This window comes from Macrobrachium nipponense, chromosome 35, assembly GCF_015104395.2.
Source record: "Macrobrachium nipponense isolate FS-2020 chromosome 35, ASM1510439v2, whole genome shotgun sequence".
In the NCBI taxonomy this organism is placed as follows: Eukaryota; Metazoa; Arthropoda; class Malacostraca; order Decapoda; family Palaemonidae; genus Macrobrachium; species Macrobrachium nipponense.
The window spans coordinates 60,568,995-60,587,744 of NC_061096.1; the positions used below are offsets into that span (position 1 = coordinate 60,568,995).

General features: G+C 36.6%; 1 protein-coding gene across 1 annotated transcript in view; it reads right to left on the reverse strand.

The window, feature by feature from the left end:
• LOC135208835 (neuropeptide SIFamide receptor-like) overlaps positions 1–18,750 on the reverse strand; it is a 283,736-nt gene that overhangs the window by 154,015 nt on the left and 110,971 nt on the right. The window contains exon 2 of the mRNA XM_064241399.1: positions 6,080–6,927. Coding sequence (XP_064097469.1) covers positions 6,080–6,594 — 515 coding nt within the window. The 5' untranslated portion in view covers positions 6,595–6,927. The remainder of the gene's footprint in view (positions 1–6,079; positions 6,928–18,750) is intronic.

Below are 18,750 nucleotides of genomic sequence, written 5' to 3' on the forward strand. Positions count from 1 at the left end.
TTATGGTATAGGTTTGGGAATGTAATGTCTGCAATTTATGCGCGAGGGGAAAATCTTGCAAGCAAAGAAATCCCGAAATTCATAGGAAGTGGCAGTAATTACATATTTTTGATCCCGGGAGTTTACGGTTAATTATCGGAAGCTTAACGTTTCCGGCCACAAGATAGCCGGGACGCTGCTCTCTGGCCCTGGCCTTAGACGTCCCTAATTACAGGATCTCTCGACCAACTAATTATGGAGGTCTTTGAAGCGTCTTTCTGCCATGCTTGAAAGATCAGAAAATTGGCCAGCAACCCGCGTGCCGTTGGAGATATGCTGATAATTCTGTTTGTATATTTATTTATTTCTCTCTCTCTCTCTCTCTCTCTCTCTCTCTCTCCTCTCTCTCTCGCCTCTTCTCTCTATCTTCTCTCTCTCTCTCTCTCTCTGTGTGTGGCCTGCAACCCGCGTGCCGTTGGAGATATGCTGATAATTCTGTTTGTATGTTTATTTATTTCTCTCTCTCTCTCTCTCTCTCTCTCTCTCTCTCTCTCTCTCTCTCTCTCTGGCCTGCAACCCGCGTGCCGTTGAAGATATGCTGATAATGTTCATTTATTTATTTTCTCTCTCTCTCTCTCTCTCTCTCTCTCTCTCTCTCTCTCTCTCTCTCTCTCTCTTTCGGGAATCAATTAGGACCTAATGGCCCGCATTTGCCTGGCCATTTATTATTATTATTATTATTGATTATTAATTATTAATTAATTAAAATTAAATTAATAATTAAAATTAATAATTAATTAAGTACCTAATAATAATTAAATTAATTATTATTATTATTAATTACCTAGAGGAGACAAACCACCATCCCCCACCAACAGAAAGGCTGCAGAAGGAAGTGTAGGGGCACAAATACCAGCTCCTGATAGACAAAATGGTAATGAAGAAACAGTAGAAGAAGGAAAACCAACCTAAGCATGGCATGGATAGACTATAAGAAAGCCTTCGACATGATACCATACACATGGCTAATAGAATGCCTGAAAATATATGGGGCAGAGAAAACACCATCAGCTTCCTCAAAATACAATGCGCAACTGGAATACAATACTTACAAGCTCTGGAATAAGACTAGCAGAGGTTAATATCAGGAGAGGGATCTTCCAGGGCGACTCACTGTCCCCACTACTCTTCGTAGTAGCCATGATTCCCATGACAAAAGTACTACAGAAGATGGATGCCGGGTACCAACTCAAGAAAAGAGGCAACAGAATCAATCATCTGATGTTCATGGACGACATCAAGCTGTATGGTAAGAGCATCAAGGAAATAGATACCCTAATCCAGACTGTAAGGATTGTATCTGGGGACATCAGGATGGAGTTTGGAATAGGAAAATGCGCCTTAGTCAACATACAAAAAGGCAAAGTAACGAGAACTGAAGGGATAAAGCTACCAGATGGGAACAACATCAAACACATAGATGAGACAGGATACAAATACCTGGGAATAATGGAAGGAGGGGATATAAAACACCAAGAGATGAAGGACACGATCAGGAAAGAATATATGCAGAGACTCAAGGCGATACTCAAGTCAAAACTCAACGCCGCAAATATGATAAAAATCCATAAAACACATGGGCAGTGCCAGTAATCAGATACAGCGCAGGAATAGTGGAATGGACGAAGGCAGAACTCTGCAGCATAGATCAGAAAACCAGGAAACATATGACAATACACAAAGCACTACACCCAAGAGCAAATACGGACAGACTATACATAACACGAAAGGAAGGAGGGAGAGGACTACTAAGTATAGAGGACTGCGTCAACATCGAGAACAGAACACTGGGGCAATATCTGAAAACCAGTGAAGATGAGTGGCTAAAGAGTGCATGGGAAGAAGGACTAATAAAAGTAGACGAAGACCCAGAAATATACAGAGACAGGAGAATGACAAGACAGAACAGAGGACTGGCACAACAAACCAATGCACAGACAATACATGAGACAGATTAAGGAACTAGCCAGCGATGACACATGGCAATTGCTACAGAGGGGAGAGCTAAAGAAGGAAACTGAAGGAATGATAACAGCGGCACAAGATCAGGCCCTAAGAACCAGATATGTTCAAAGAACGATAGATGGAAATAACATCTCTCCCATATGTAGGAAGTGCAATACGAAAAATGAGACCATAAACCACATAGCAAGCGAATGCCCGGCACTTGCATAGAACCAGTACAAAACGAGGCATGATTCAGTGGCAAAAGCCCTCCACTGGAGCCTATGCAAGAAACATCAGCTACCTTGCAGTAATAAGTGGTACGAGCACCAACCTGAGGGAGTGATAGAAAACGATCAGGCAAAGATCATCTGGGACTATGGTATCAGAACGGATAGGGTGATACGTGCAAATAGGCCAGACGTGACGTTGATTGACAAAGAAGAAAGTATCACTCATTGATGTCGCAATACCATGGGACACCATAGTTGAAGAGAAAGAGAGGGAAAAAACGGATAAGTATCAAGATCCCAAGATCCCTGAAAAGGAATCTAGAAAAACTAGACGCTGAAGTAGCTCCAGGACTCCTGCAGAAGAGTGTGATCCTAGAAACGGCGCACATAGTAAGAAAAGTGATGGACTCCTATGGAGGCAGGATGCAACCCGGAACCCCACACTATAAATACCACCCAGTCGAATTGGAGGACTGTGATAGAGCAAATAAAAAAAAATAATAATGATAATAATATTATTATTATTATTATTATTATTATTATTTTTTTTTTTTTTTTTTTGCTCTATCACAGTCCTCCAATTCGACTGGGTGGTATTTATAGTGTGGGGTTCCGGGTTGCATCCTGCCTCCTTAGGAGTCCATCACTTTTCTTACTATGTGTGCCGTTTATCTAGAATCACACTCTTCTGCATGAGTCCTGGAGCTACTTCAGCCTTCTTTTTTTCTTTTTTTCTAGATTCCTTTTCAGGGATCTTGGGATCGTGCCTAGTGCTCCTATGATTATGGGTAACGGTTTTCCAACTGGCATATACCATACCTCTTATTTCTATTTTCAGATCTTGATACTTATCATTTTTTCCCGTCTCTTTCATCTTTCTCTAACTCTGTGTCCCATGGTATTGCGACATCAATGAGTGATACTTTCTTCTTGACTTTGTCAATCAACGTCACGTCTGGTCTGTTTGCAGTATCACCCTATCCGTTCTGATACCATAGTCCCAGAGGATCTTTGCCTGATCGTTTTCTATCACTCCTTCAGGTTGGTGGTCGTACCACTATTACTGCAAGGTAGCTGATGTTTCTTGCACAGGCTCCAGTGGAGGGCTTTTGCCACTGAATCATGCCTCTTTTTGTACTGGTTCTGTGCAAGTGCCGGGCATTCGCTTGCTATGTGGTTTATGGTTTCATTTTTCGTATTGCACTTCCTACATATGGGAGAGATGTTATTTCCGTCTATCGTACTTTGAACATATCTGGTTCTTAGGGCCTGATCTTGTGCCGCTGTTATCATTCCTTCAGTTTCCTTCTTTAGCTCTCCCCTCTGTAGCCATTGCCAATTGTCATCGCTGGCTAGTTCTTTAGTCTGTCTCATGTATTGTCCGTGCATTGGTTTGTTGTGCCAGTCTTCTGTTCTTTCTGTCTTTCTCCTGTCTCTGTATATTTCTGGGTCTTCGTCTACTTTTATTAGTCCTCTTCCCATGCACTCTTTAGCCACTCGTCTTCACTGGTTTTTCAGATCCCTTGCCCCAGTGCTCTGTTTTCGATGTTGACGCAGTCCTCTATACTTAGTAGTCCTTTCCCTCCTTCCTTTCGTGTTATGTATAGTCTGTCCGTATTTGCTCTTGGGTGTAGTGCTTTGTGTATTGTCATATGTTTCCTGGTTTTCTGATCTATGCTGCGGAGTTCTGCCTTCGTCCATTCCACTATTCCTGCGCTGTATCTGATTACTGGCACTGCCCATGTGTTTATGGCTTTTATCATATTTCCGGCGTTGAGTTTTGACTTGAGTATCGCCTTGAGTCTCTGCATATATTCTTTCCTGATCGTGTCCTTCATCTCTTGGTGTTTTATATCTCCTCCTTCCATTATTCCAGGTATTTGTATCCTGTCTCATCTATGTGTTTGATGTTGCTCCCATCTGGTAGCTTTATCCCTTCAGTTCTCGTTACTTTGCCTTTTTGTATGTTGACTAAGGCGCATTTTTCTATTCCAAACTCCATCCTGATGTCCCCAGATACAATCCTTACAGTCTGGATTAGGGTATCTATTTCCTTGATGCTCTTACCATACAGCTTGATGTCGTCCATGAACATCAGATGGTTGATTTTGTTGCCTCTTTTCTTGAGTTGGTACCTCGGCATCCATCTTCTGTAGTACTTTTGTCATGGGAATCATGGCTACTACGAAGAGTAGTGGGGACAGTGAGTCGCCCTGGAAGATCCCTCTCCTGATATTAACCTCTGCTAGTCTTATTCCAGAGCTTGTAAGTATTGTATTCCAGTTGCGCATTGTATTTTTGAGGAAGCTGATGGTATTTTCCTCTGCCCCATATATTTTCAGGCATTCTATTAGCCATGTGTGTGGTATCATGTCGAAGGCTTTCTTATAGTCTATCCATGCCATGCTTAGGTTGTTTTCCTTCTCCTACTGTTCTTCATTATCATTTTGTCTATCAGAGCTGGTCTTTTGTGCCCCTACACTTCCTTCTGCAGCCTTTCTGTTGGTAGGGGATGGTGTTTGTCTCCTCTAGGTAGTTGTATAGCCTTTCACTGATGATACCTGTTAGTAACTTCCACATTATTGGTAGGCAGGTGATAGGCCTGTAGTTACTGGCTATATTTCCCTTACTCTTGTCTTTTTGTACTTAGGATGTTCTTCCTGTGGTCATCCATTTGGGTGCTTGGTGATTTGAGATACAATGCTGGAGTTGTTCTGCTATTCGTGGGTGTAGGGCCCTTGAAGTTTTTGAGCCAGTATCCATGGACTTCATCGGGACCTGGGGCTTTCCAGTTTGGCATTTTCTTTAGTTGGTGTCTGACTGTGTCTGTCGTGATGTCTGTGAATCTTTGTTTTATTCTCCCTGTTTCTTCTTCCTTGACTTCCTGGAGCCATGTTGCATGTTTGTTGTGTGATACCGGATTGCTCCATATGTTTTCCCAGAGTCTCTTACTTGGTTCGGCTTCAGGAATTTCTGGGTGGTTGTCTTCCCCTCTTAGTTGGCTGTATAGTCTTTTCTGGTTGTTCCGAATAGTTTGTTCTGTTGGTATCCCTTATTCCTGTTCATGTACCGTTGGATCTTGTGTGCTTTGGCCTTAAGCCTCTGTTTTACATCTTCTATTGTGTTGTTTAGTCCCCTCTCTTGTACTTTGTATTTCTCGTTGAGTTCCTCCCTTGTTTTCTTGCTTCTTAGCCTTTTTTCTGCCATCTCTTTCAGTTTACTCAAGTCAGATCTCATCACCATTATTTGCTTTTCCAGGCGCCTTTTCCAAGGAGGTTGCTGTTTTGGTTTCTGTTGGGTTGGTTGTGACGGTGGTGTTGGTGTTCGAATCCCCATCAGTTCTGCTACTAATCTTGCTCCTGCATATGTCAAGTTATTTGTTTCTGTGATACTGGTGGTGTGTATTAGGCCCATTATTTCATTGACCTCACTTGTTTTCTCCCTTAATTTCTTGGTGTTGTAGGCTTTCATGGAGGGGATCTTTGTTCTCTCTGTATCTGGCTCCATCCATTGTCTAATCTTTTCTACCCATTATTATTATTATTATTATTATTATTATTATTATTATAATATCCAATATTTTGTAAGTTTTGCCAAACATTTGCACTTATAATATTTGCCGGTGCTGATAAGATTTTTGCTACTATTTTTTGGGGAATTCTATCATACAGAGTTTACAGAATTGGGCGGATTTTTTGATAATATATAATACTACAACTCTTTCTCCTCTGTCAGAAAAGAAGCTTATTCATTATTTTAAGCGGTTCGAATCGAAAACACGTACAGAGTAACTCAGAGTGAGAGACGTCTGTCGCAAGCATCTTTTGCGAGGGCATCTCTGGGAGAAGCAAGCGACAACTTACCTGAAGACGACGGCGATGACGAAGCAGTTGCCGATGAGCCCCAGGATGAAGACCAGGACGTAGCTGAGGCAGAGGACAGTGCCGATGCCGAAGGAGTGTCTGTACATGAGGTCGTCGAGAGAGAAGTCGTAGTCGTACTCGGTGCTGTAGTTGTAGTCGGCGGCCATGGAACCGTTCACGTCCTCCAAGTCCAAGTCGTCGATGCCCAGGAATGTGACGTTGGAAGAATTGGTTAAAAAGGGCATCTCGATATCCGGGGGCCCCAGAAGGAAGTCCTCCGAGAAGTCCATGCCCACGGATCTCCTGTGGATCGTGGATAGGATGTCTGCCAAACCCCCGATGCGTTTCCCTCGCTCGATCCCGTGGTTATCCATCGCGCTCATTGAGGGGCCTTCGTCAGGTGATGAATATACGTCAGGCAGAAGCACTTGGCTGCTCTCGGCGGAGTTGTTCCGAAAGAGAAGACGGTTTCTGACGTCGATCATGTCACTGTGAATGATGCTGTGCATTGACATGCTTGAATACTAAGAGGTCCTGTATGTCACTTATAGTAAATATCTTATTTAAATGTATAAGCTACTCTCATATCCGTCGCTATTTAAGATCACTGAGCAGATCGTTCATATTTTCGAAAGGATATAGTATACGTTTCATAGTGCGATGGCGAAATGCTACCAGCATTCATTAAAGATTTATTTCCCCTCCAGCGTGCACGAAGTTGACTCTTGAACATTTCCCGACCATTCGAGTTTTTCTCAATCTTGGTTCATTGGAGTTTTTATCTCGTCCTCTTCTTTTCTCATACTGGGAATACACTGTTGCGTAGGTACGGTGTTCCCCTCCATAACCTGCAAAGTACATAGAAAGGCTGATGAGAAAAGAGAGTCATTTGGAGTAATTTGTGATTTGTGAAGTGTTTTGATATATTTGTGCTTGAAAGACAAATCTGATATGATTAACCAGTAATTTTCCAAGCGCTAAGTCTCAAAATCACGAAATCGTAGGAAGTCGGTGGCATTACCTGCTATAAAATTGAGATAAGTGTGCATTAGCAGGCATATCATGAAAAGAGACCATCATTATTATTATTATTTTTTTTAGTTAGTTTAAACACAGATGAAATTAAGCCTTTTCTCAGAATGGGGGCAAGGAAAGACAATGATTTGTACCTGTATATTTATGTATATATATACATGTGTGTGTGTGTGTGTGTGTTTGAGGTACTGTGGAGGCGACTGGCACCTACATATGTTGTTCGTCATTTAATAACAAATCCCTCGTCCGAGCGTTTAACAATAACTATCCTTTATAACAAAGGTCCTCATAAAGAAGAAAATGACAAAGCATCCGGGAACGAAAAAGTATAATGATAAAGGGAAAGGGGGAGATTGACTGATAGAAGATTTAACGCCAGAAAATGGCGTCAGGACGATTGTGGCCTCCGGCGCTGAGAGAGGGTAAAAACGGAGAGACATCTTTATTACGTGGCGTTACATAACACTATTTTTGCTTTGTGACCTTAAAGAAAGATTCGGATAAAAGACAGGCGATAAAACGACTTCCACTGTAAAGCAGACACGACCGGATAGAGGCCTTAACGGAGAAGATAATCACCCACTTCAATGGCTTCCTCTCCGACCGGCCTACTTTTGAGCATGTAGTAGTGAAAGGGCTTTTGCTCTAAAAGCCCTGATAATTATCATACCCTGTCTTAGAGTAAGGTAGCTGGATATCCTTAAGGATGTGGCCTTTGTACACGAGAAACTCCTTGTGAGTTTAATGCTATTTGTCTAAAGGCTGTAAATCTCTTTAAACATGTTTACGCAACTGTAGCTTGTCGGGTATGTAAGACTGGCGAGCAGTAAATCACCTTTCTCGTTGTATGTTTACAATTATTGGTGTTAACCCACTCTCTCTCTCTCTCTCTCTCTCTCTCTCTCTCTCTCTCTCTCTCTCTCTCTCTCTCTCTCTCTTTGACTGTCAGCATCTGAGATCGTTACACAAGAAATGAGTTGACTTGTATGAAATCTAATACCTCTTCATCTCTTATTTTGGAAAAGGTATTCAGTGCAGCTTAATCCGGACACAATAGGGGACAAAAGACAATAGATCAGGGGAAGGAAATAGAAAGAAAGGAAGAATTATTCGTTTTCTAGATCTCCTTAAATGTGTCCCTGGAGACTGTACACGCACACACTTTATATGTATATATATACACATATATATTATTATATGTATATGTATATATATATATATATATATATATATATGATTGTGTGTGTTTATATATATAGATATACACGCACGCGCGTAACTGTGCATTTGAACAAATTCAGTCGCCGTTACTGCTCCTTTTATGAGCTGATAATGTGAGCAAAGTAATGCAGGCAGTCATGTTCCGTAGCGACTCCGGATGCATATTCAATCAGCTACCGTGAAATGGAATGGTTCGCGATAATTTCGATTTTACGACTGGCGTGTTTTAAGAAGGGGGGGGGGGGGGGGGAGGGGGGGGGGGGGGCACACACAACATTCTGTTCCCTTCATATGCGATGGTACGCAGTTGTCGTGCGTTGTTGTGAGTACATTTTGCTCACTCGGGGCGTAAGGCTGCGAACTACTTTGTTGCTTTTATTGTTGTTTTTTGGGGGCGTAAGAAAGTCTAAAAAGGTCTGGAAAAGGTGTTTCGCGTTGAGTTAAAGATACAGGAATTTCAGGATAGGATATTTATAATTTATATATGAGAATGTAAATGTTGAAAATAAATTATGCGCGTGTTAGACAGTACAGAAAAATTATTTCTAATAAAATATAACGTATCTGTTTTAATTTTCGTTGGTGAAATAACGGGTTATTTGACTGTAGATTTTAGCACGTTTTAATTTATTTAGTGTATTAAATTTAGAGGTTGTTGCTGTTCAGCTACTTTGTGTTTCCACTTATAGCTGAGAATATATGAACATGTTTATTTATTTTGGACGTTTATGTTATGTGTGTGTGTGTGTGACCTTGGATCATTGTATTGCGCATCCATGCCCTTATTTAATTAACTTGGCTGATATTCATAGCTGCTCCCAGCGTCATGTCTTTGAACGTACATAGCTTTGAAGTGACCTTCCCGTGAATCTCTTTAATATAATTTCATTAAGGATTCATTACCTAGACAGACAGTTAATGCACATCAATATCGGCATCCAGTAGCGGTTTTTTTCGATAAAAAAAAAAAACTTGAGTTTAAGACGAATATTGGAAGGGCAAATAATTTTCCTGTCCAATCTATTTTGCAAAGACAATGAAAGAGAAACCCGGAAATAGATTTAATTTTCAGCTCTTAAGATCGCAGTAAACTGATTACTTTTAATACTCTGGGGATTAATTGAATCTCAGAGCACCTGTTTGTATTGAGCTGGAGTCAAAATATAAATCGATTGTAATTACGTTACCTGAGTTACCTGAGTTGATTAGAGTAGTCTGTTACGTCTCCTCAATTTCCGTTTTCCATTTGTTGAGTGAAAACCTGAATCGATAATGATGAAACAGTAGAGGTTATTATTATCTTCCTTCAACGATGAATTTTCCCGATTGACGAAAACGTTTTTGGGTGGAATCTGATTATACTTATTGTTAAATGTATTATAGCACTATCTGCTTCCCCCCCCCCTCTCTCTCTCTCTCTCTCTCTCTCTCTCTCTCTCTCTCTCTCTCTCTCTCTATATATAATAATATATATATATTATACTCTGTTATTTAGATTATATATATTATATCTATATATATAATATATAATATACCTATATAATATAGATATATATAGATAGATAGATAGATAGATAGATAGATAGGAGATAGTAGATAGATATTGTTAAATGTATTATGGCACTATCTCCTTCATCTATATATATATCTATATATCTATATATATATATTATATATATATAATATAATATATATATATATATATATCATATATACATATTAATATATATATATATATATATATATATATATATATATAATAGATAGATAGATAGTAGATAGTAGATAGTATAGATAGATAGATATAGATGTACATACGTATATAGATAGACAGATAGATAGAATTATAGATAGATAGATAGATATAGATATGCATACGTATATAGATAGATAGATAGATAGAATTATAGATAGATAGATAATGTCTCTAGTCTTCATGGACGTCCAGGAAGACTTGCAAAGCAAATACCTCCTCTTTTTTTTTTCTTCCTACCATCCTCTTCCCCTTGATCTATTGTCTCCAATCCCTTTCCGTGTCCTCATTTGATCAGCTCCACAGAACTTCTCCAGCTACCTCATCAACTTCTTGAGAAATTCCCTCGAATGACACGCACCCGTATTTGCACGAATCTCAAATGCATTTGCGATTTCCATTTATTTGTGTAAAGAGTATTTTTCTCCCAATATTTTTATTTTTTGAATGAATTAATGTTGTAAGAGTAAACTTTTGTTTTTTTTAAAGTGAGGCATTTTCATCTTTTTTTCCTTTTTTTTTCTGATCGAAATGTGAATTTATTTTTGTTTTTTCAAACTTTTGTTACGTTTCCAATTTTAGATGGGCCATCAAGTTTCGTAAATATCTGCCTTGTCGTCTCTTTACTTTGCACAGATTTCTCATATTGTACTTGCAGGTGTAAAAATTGTGTATTTGCACGTTTTATTGAGGGTTCAAATCTTGTTTTCATTTGTTGCATTTAACCTTGGAATAAAAATGATTTTTCATTCTATTTTCATTGTTGGAGAGTTTTAGAATAAAAAGGATTTTTTTTTCATCTATTTCAAATTGGTTTGGAGATTTTTGGAATAGGAAAGATTTTTTTCCAATCTATTTCATTGTTGGGAAATGTTGGAAATTTAGGAAAGGATTTTTTCAAAAATCTATTTCATTGGTTGGAGAATTTTTTTTTGGAATAACAAGGATTTTTTCATCTATTTCATTGTTGGGAATGTGGAATTTAAAAAGGAATTGTTTTCATCTATTTCATTGTTGGAAAGGAATTTTTTGGAATAAAAGGATTTTTTTCATCTATTTCATTGTTGGAGAAGTTTAGGGAATAAAAAGGATTTTTTTTCATCTATTTCATTGTTTGGGAAGAATTTGGAATAAAAATGAAAAAATTTGGTTTCATTTTTTCTATTTCATTTGTTGGAAGAATCTTGGAATAAAAAGGATTTTTTTTCATTCTATTTCATTTTTGGAGAATTTGGAATAAAAAGGAATTTTTTCATCTATTTCCTTCATTGGTTGGAAGAATTTTGGTGAACATAGAAAGGATTTTTTTTTTTTCATTTTTCTATTTCATTGTGGGAAATTTTGGAATAGAGGATTTTTCATCTATTTCATTGTTTGGAGAATTTTGAATAAAAAGGATTTTTCATTTCTATTTCATTGGTTGGAAGAATTTGGAAAAATAAAAGGGATTTTTTCATCTATTTCATTGTTTGGAGAATTTGGAAATAAAAAGATTTTTCATCTATTTCCATTGTTGGTTGAGAATTTTGGAATAAAAAGGATTTTTTTTTCATGTCTATTTTCATTGTTGGCGAATTGGAATTTAGAACGGATTTTTTCAAAAATCTATTTCATTGGTAGAGAATTTTTTGGAATGAAAGGATTTTTTTTTCACATCTATTTCATTGTTGGAGATTTGGAATTTAAAAAGGAATTTTTTTCAATCTATTTCATTGTTGGAGAATTTGGAATAGAAAGGAATTTTTTCATGGTTTCATTTTTTTGTTGGGGAATTTGGAATAAAAAGGATTTTTTCCAAAAAATCTATTTCATTGTTGAAGAATTTTGAATAAAAAGGATTTTTTGTTCATTCTTATTTCATTGTTGGGTAGAATTTGGTAATAAAAAGGATTTTTTCATCTATTTCTTGTTGGAGAATTTGAATAAAAGAGTATGTTTTTCATCTATTTCATTGTTGGAGAATTTGGAATAGAAGGATTTTTCATCTATTTCATTGTTGGAGGAATTTGAATAAAAGGATTTTTTCATCCTATTTTCATTGTTGGAGATTTGGAAATAGAAAGGATTTTTTCATGTTTCATTGTTGGAGAATTTGGAATAAAAAGGAATTGTTTTCATCTATTTCCATTGTGGAGAATTTGGAATAAAAAATGATTTTTTCATCTATTTTCATTGTTGGAGAGTTTAGAATAAAAAGGATTTTTTTTCATCTATTTCATTTGTTGGAGATTTGGAATAGAAAGATTTTTTTCATCTATTTTCATTGTTGGAGACATTTGGAATAGAAAGGTTTTTTCTCTATTTCATTGTTGGAGAATTTGGAATAAAAAAAGGATTTTTTCATCTATTTCTTCATTGTTGGAGAATTTGGAATTTTTTAAAAAGGATTTTTTCATTTATTTCATTTGTTTGGAGAATTTGAAAAATAAAAGGATTTTTTTTTTCATCTATTTCATTGTTGGGAGAAGTTTGGAAATAAAAGTTGGATTTTTTTTTCATCTATTTCATTGTTGGAGAATTTGGAATCAGAAAGATTTTTTTAATGGTTTTTTGTTTCTTGTTGGAAGAATTTGGAATAAACAGGATTTTTTTTCATCTATTTCATTGTTTTGGAGGAATTTGGAATAAAAAGGATTTTTTTCATCTATTTTTCATTGTTTGGAAGTTTAGAATAAAAAAGGATTTTTTTTTCAATCTATTTTCAATTGGTTGGAGAATTTTGGAATTAAAAAGGTTTTTTTTCATCTATTTCATTGTTGGAGAATTTGGAATAAAAAGGTTTTTTCATCTAATTTCATTGTTGGAGAATTTGGAATAAAAAGGATTTTTTCATCTATTTCATTGTTGGAGAATTTGGAATAAAAAGGATTTTTTTTTCATCTATTTCATTGTTGGAGAATTTGGAATAGAAGGATTTTTTTTCAAAAAAAAATCTAAATTTCATTGTTTTTGGAGAATTTGGAATAAAAAGGAATTTTTTCATCTCTTTCATTGTTGGAGAATTTGGAATAAAAAGGATTTTTTCATCTATTTCATTGTTTGGAGAATTTTGGAATAAAAAGGTTTTTCATCTATTTCATTGTTAGAATTTGGAATAAAAGGAATTTTTTCATCTATTTCATTGTTTAGAGAATTTGGAATAGAAAGGGATTTTTTTCATCTATTTTCATTGTTTGGAGAATTTGGAATAAAAAGGATTTTTTGGAATCTATTTCATTGTTGGAGAATTTGGAATAGAAAGGATTTTTTCATGTTTCATTGTTGGAGAATTTGGAATAAAAAGGATTTTTTCATCTATTTCATTTTGGTTGGAAGGAATTTGAATAAAAAGGATTTTTTTCATCTGTTTCATTGTTGGAAATTTGTAATAAAAAAGGATTTTTTTTCCATCTATTTTCAATTGTTGGAGAATTTGGAATAAAAGGAAAGGTTTTTTTCATCTATTTCATTGTTGGGAGAATTTTGGAATAGAAAGGATTTTTTCATCTTGTTTCTTGTTGGAGAATTTTGGAATAAGAAGGATTTTTTTCATCTATTTTCATTTGTTGGAGGAATTTGGAATAGAAAGGTTTTTTCATGTTTCATTGTTTGGAAGAAATTTGGAATAAAAAGGATTTTTTCATCTATTTCATTGTTTGGGAATTTTGGAATAAAAATGATTTTTTTCATCTATTTCATTGTTTGGAGATTTAGAATAAAAAGGATTTTTTTTCATCTATTTCTTGTTGGAGAATTTGGAATAGAAAGGATTTTTTCATCTATTTCCATTTGTTAGAATTTTGGAATTAAGGAAATTTTTTCATCTATTTCCATTGTTGGAAGAATTTGGAATAAAAGGATTTTTTCAATCTATTTCCATTGTTGGAGATTTGGAATAAAAAGGATTTTTTTTTTTCATCTATTTTCATTGTTTGGAGAATTTTGGAAATAAAAAGGTTTTTTTTCTCTATTTCATTTTGAGAATTTGGAATAGAAAGGATTTTTTCATGTTTTCTTGTTGGGATTTGGAATAAAAAGGATTTTTTCATCTATTTCATTGTTGGAGAATTTGGAATAAAAAGGATTTTTTCATCTATTTCATTGTTGGAGAATTTGGAATAAAAAGGATTTTTTCATCTATTTCATTGTTGGAGAATTTGGAATAGAAAGGATTTTTTCATCTATTTCATTGTTGGAGAATTTGGAATAGAAAGAATTTTTTCATCTATTTTCATTGTTGGGAGTTTTGGAATAAAAAGGATTTTTTCATCTATTTCATTGTTTGGAGAATTTGGAAAAAAAGGATTTTTTCATCTTATCTCATTGTTTGGAGAAATTTGGAATAAAAAAGGATTTTTTCAATCTATTTTCATTGTTTGGAGATTTTGGAATAAAAAAGGATTTTTTTCATCTATTTCATTTGTTGGAGAGTTTGGAATAAAGAAAAAGGATTTTTTTCATCTATTTCATTTTGAGAATTTGGAATAGAAAGGAATTTTTTCATCTGTTTCATTGTGTAAGAGAATTTGGTAATAAAGAGGATTTTTTCATCCTATTTCCATTGTTTGGAGAATTTTGGAATGAAAAATGAGTTTTTTCATTCCCTATTTTCATTGTTGGAGAACTTGGAATACAAAGGATTTTTTCATCTATTTCATTGTTGGAGAATTTGGAATAAAAAAGATTTTTTCATCTATTTCATTGTTGGAGAACATGCAATAAAAAGTACTTTTTTTCTTCATATGAGCATTTTAGTTTAGGAGGACTGTTATACTCCTTCTTGGATTTTTGGTGTGTTCATATAAAATAAAATTTAATTGCTGCTATTACCACTGATGCTGCTGCTAATAATAATAATAATAATTAATTATAATAATATTTTGGTAGGAGACATTCTTTTAAACAGCTTTTGTTAAATGTTATTGGAGCTTCAGCGGCATTAATCTTGTAGAGGTTTTTCTCTATCTATCTTATAGCGGCTTTTTCGTTGCTGTTACGGTAGGCGAGTAATTCTCCGATATCAGTCATAATACGATAATGGTAAATGAAATCTAGGTGGTGGGCCCCGTAGAGTTATGCACATTTCTTTATATAATTTTAATAAAATGCTTATATCGGAGAATTACTCACCTACCTTAATAGTAACGAGAAAGCCGCTGTAAGAAAGACGAAGAAAAACCTCTACAAGATAAATGCTGGTGAAGCAGCAATAACATTCAATAAAATAATATTAATAATAATGTTGTCAGTGCAGTATTTAACAACTATAAGGACATTCCCGATATATTATTATTATTTTTATTTATTTATTTTTTTGCTCTATCACAGTCCTCCAATTCGACTGGGTGGTATTTATAGTGTGGGGTTCCGGGTTGCATCCTGCCTCCTTAGGAGTAACCATCACTTTTTCTTACTATGTGCGCCGTTTCTAGGATCACACTCTTCTGCATGAGTCCTGGAGCTACTTCAGCCTCTAGTTTTTCTAGATTCCTATGATTATGGGTACGATTTCCACTAGCATATCCCATATCCTTCTTATTTCTATTTTCAGATCTTGATACTATTCATTTTTTCCCTCTCTTTCTCTTCAACTCTGGTGTCCCATGGTATTGCGACATCAATGAGTGATACTTTCTTCTTGACTTTGTCAATCAACGTCACGTCTGGTCTATTTGCACGTATCACCCTATCCGTTCTGATACCATAGTCCCAGAGGATCTTTGCCTGATCGTTTTCTATCACTACCTCAGGTTGGTGCTCGTACCACTTATTACTGCAAGGTAGCTGATGTTTCTTGCATAGGCTCCAGTGGAGGGTTTTTGCCTCTGAATCATGCCTCTTTTTGTACTGGTTCTGTGCAAGTGCCGGACATTCGCTTGCTATGTGGTTTATGGTCTCATTTTTCGTATTGCACTTCCTGCATATGGGAGAGATGTTATTTTCGTCTATCGTTCTTTGAACATATCTGGTTCTTAGGACCTGATCTTGTGCCGCTGTTATCATTCCTTCAGTTTCCTTCTTTAGCTCTCCCCTCTGTAGCCATTGCCACGTGTTATCGCTGGCCCGTTCTTTAGTCTGTCTCATGTATTGTCCGTGCATTGGTTTGTTGTGCCAGTCCTCTGTTCTGTCTGTCATTCTCCTATTCTGTATATTTGTGGGTCTTCGTCTACTTTTATTAGCCCTTCTTCCCATGCACTCCTTAGCTACTCGTCTTCACTGGTTTTCAGATATTGCCCCAGTGCTCTGTTCTCGATGTTGACGCAGTCCTCTATACTTAGTAGTCCTCTCCCTCCTTCCTTTCGTGTTATGTATAGTCTGTCCGTATTTGCTCTTGGGTGTAGTGCTTTGTGTATTGTCATATGTTTCCTGGTTTTCTGATCTATGCTGCGGAGTTCTGCCTTCATCCATTCCACTATTCCTGCGCTGTATCTGATTACTGGCACTGCCCATGTGTTTATGGCTTTTTATCATATTTCCGCGTTGAGTTTTTGACCTGAGTATCGCCTTGAGTCTCTGCATATATTCTTTCCTGATCGTGTCCTTCATCTCTTGGTGTTTTATATCCCCTCCTTCCATTATTCCCAGGTATTTGTATACTGGCTCATCTATGTGTTTGATGTTGCTCCCATCTGGTAGCTTTATCCCTTCAGTTCTCGTTACTTTGCCTTTTTGTATGTTGACTAAGGCGCATTTTTCTATTCCAAACTCCATCCTGATGTTCCAAGATACAATCCTCATAGTCTGGATTATTGGGTATCTATTTCCTTGATGCTCTTACCATACAGCTTGATGTCGTCCATGAACATCGGATGGTTGATTCTGTTGGCCTCTTTTCTTGAGTTGGTACCGCATCCATCTTCTGTAGTACTTTTTGTCATGGGAATCATGGCTACTACGAAGAGTATGGTGGGGACAGTGAGTCGCCCTGGAAGATCCCTCTCCTGATATTAACCTTCTGCTAGTCTTATTCCAGAGCTTGTAAGTAGTGGTATTCCAGTTGCGCATTGTATTTTTGAGGAAGCTGATGGTGTTTTCCTCTGCCCCATATATTTTCAGGCATTCTATTAACCATGTGTGTGGTATCATGTCGAAGGCTTTCTTATTGTCTATCCATGCCATGCTTAGGTGGGTTTTCCTTCTCCTACTGTTCTTCATTACCATTTTGTCTATCAGGAGCTGGTCTTTGGTGCCCCTACACTTCCTTCTGCAGCCTTTCTGTTGGTGGGGTATGGTGTTTGTCTCCTCTATGGTAGTTTGTATAGCCTTTCACTAATGATACCTGTTAGTAACTTCCACTTTATTGGTAGGCAGGTGATAGGCCTGTAGTTGCTGGCTATAATTCCCTTACTCTTGTCTTTTTGTACTTAGGATGTTCTTCCTGTGGTCATCCATTTGCGTGCATGGTGATTTGAGGTACAATGCTGGAGTTGTTCTGCTATTCTTGGGTGTAGGGCCTTGAAGATTTTGAGCCAGTATCCATGGACTTCATCGGGACCTGGGGCTTTCCCGTTTGGCATTTTCTTTAGTTGGTGTCTGACTGTGTCTGTCGTTATCTCTGTGAATCTTTGTTTTATTCTCCCTGTTTCTTCTGGAATTAGACCAGATTATAATATTAATAACTAATATTTTTATTTAAGATTATTCGTTAATCTTTTACTACAGATACTATAATCGAACTTTTTTACCAGATTATCATGGACTCTATCAGTCACTGGTAAGAACCAAAGGGTCCCACCTGAGGAAATATGAAATATGATAGATTGAATTGATCACTGAGTCATTGTCAGTTCTTGTATTTACAGAGATCTCTTTGTTATCTTTTATCTGTTATCTCTCTGTTTATTAGAATTGTGCCATGGCTTGTTAACCCCCTCAAAATTTTATAAATTAAAAGAGGTCGAATTTTAAAAGTCTACCCATAGGGGAAAAAAAATACAAAACAAAGCCAATTTTCTTTTTCATTTCCAGCAGTCTCATGAAACTGTCAAACTACTGATGGCTAATTGCTGCCGAACGGGATTTGCATTGATAAACAGGACGACGAAATTGTGATGACGCGAGCAAAACAAAAATGTCAGTTATATGCACGTATATCCGACATGACTGGTCATTCGTAATCGCTCAGTCATAGAGCCATTTCTATCCACATGTACTCTATGTGCAGCCATACGCATTTTAACCCCCTTTTGTGTGTGTCGGGGGTGTGGGGGGGGGGGGGGGGGGGGGGGTGGGGGGGGGGCGCGGTGGGGGGGGGGTGTTTGTGCTGAAATATATGACGGTAAATGCTACTACTACCTCTGTATACGCTGGAAATTGAACCAAAGGAGGAAATCCTACCTAGACAATCATTCGGCTACTACTTCTTTCGACAATTACATGCATTGGTGGTTTGAAATGAATGGTTTTCAGAAAGACTGCTACTTTCGTATATTTCTCTGGGTTGATAAGAAGTTCTTCAGACGTAGAGCGTATCAAAAACCCAAGGAAAGCCCGAAGTTAATAAAAATGTTATTATTTTGTATGTTATAAATATATATATATATATATATAAATATATATATAATATATTATTTTATTCTAGCTAACATGTCCTTTTAATATCTAAAATGTGCTCTACCTCGGAATTGATATATTTTCATGCATGTAAACGAAAGGGAATATTTTTTTTTTAGTTGATAATAAC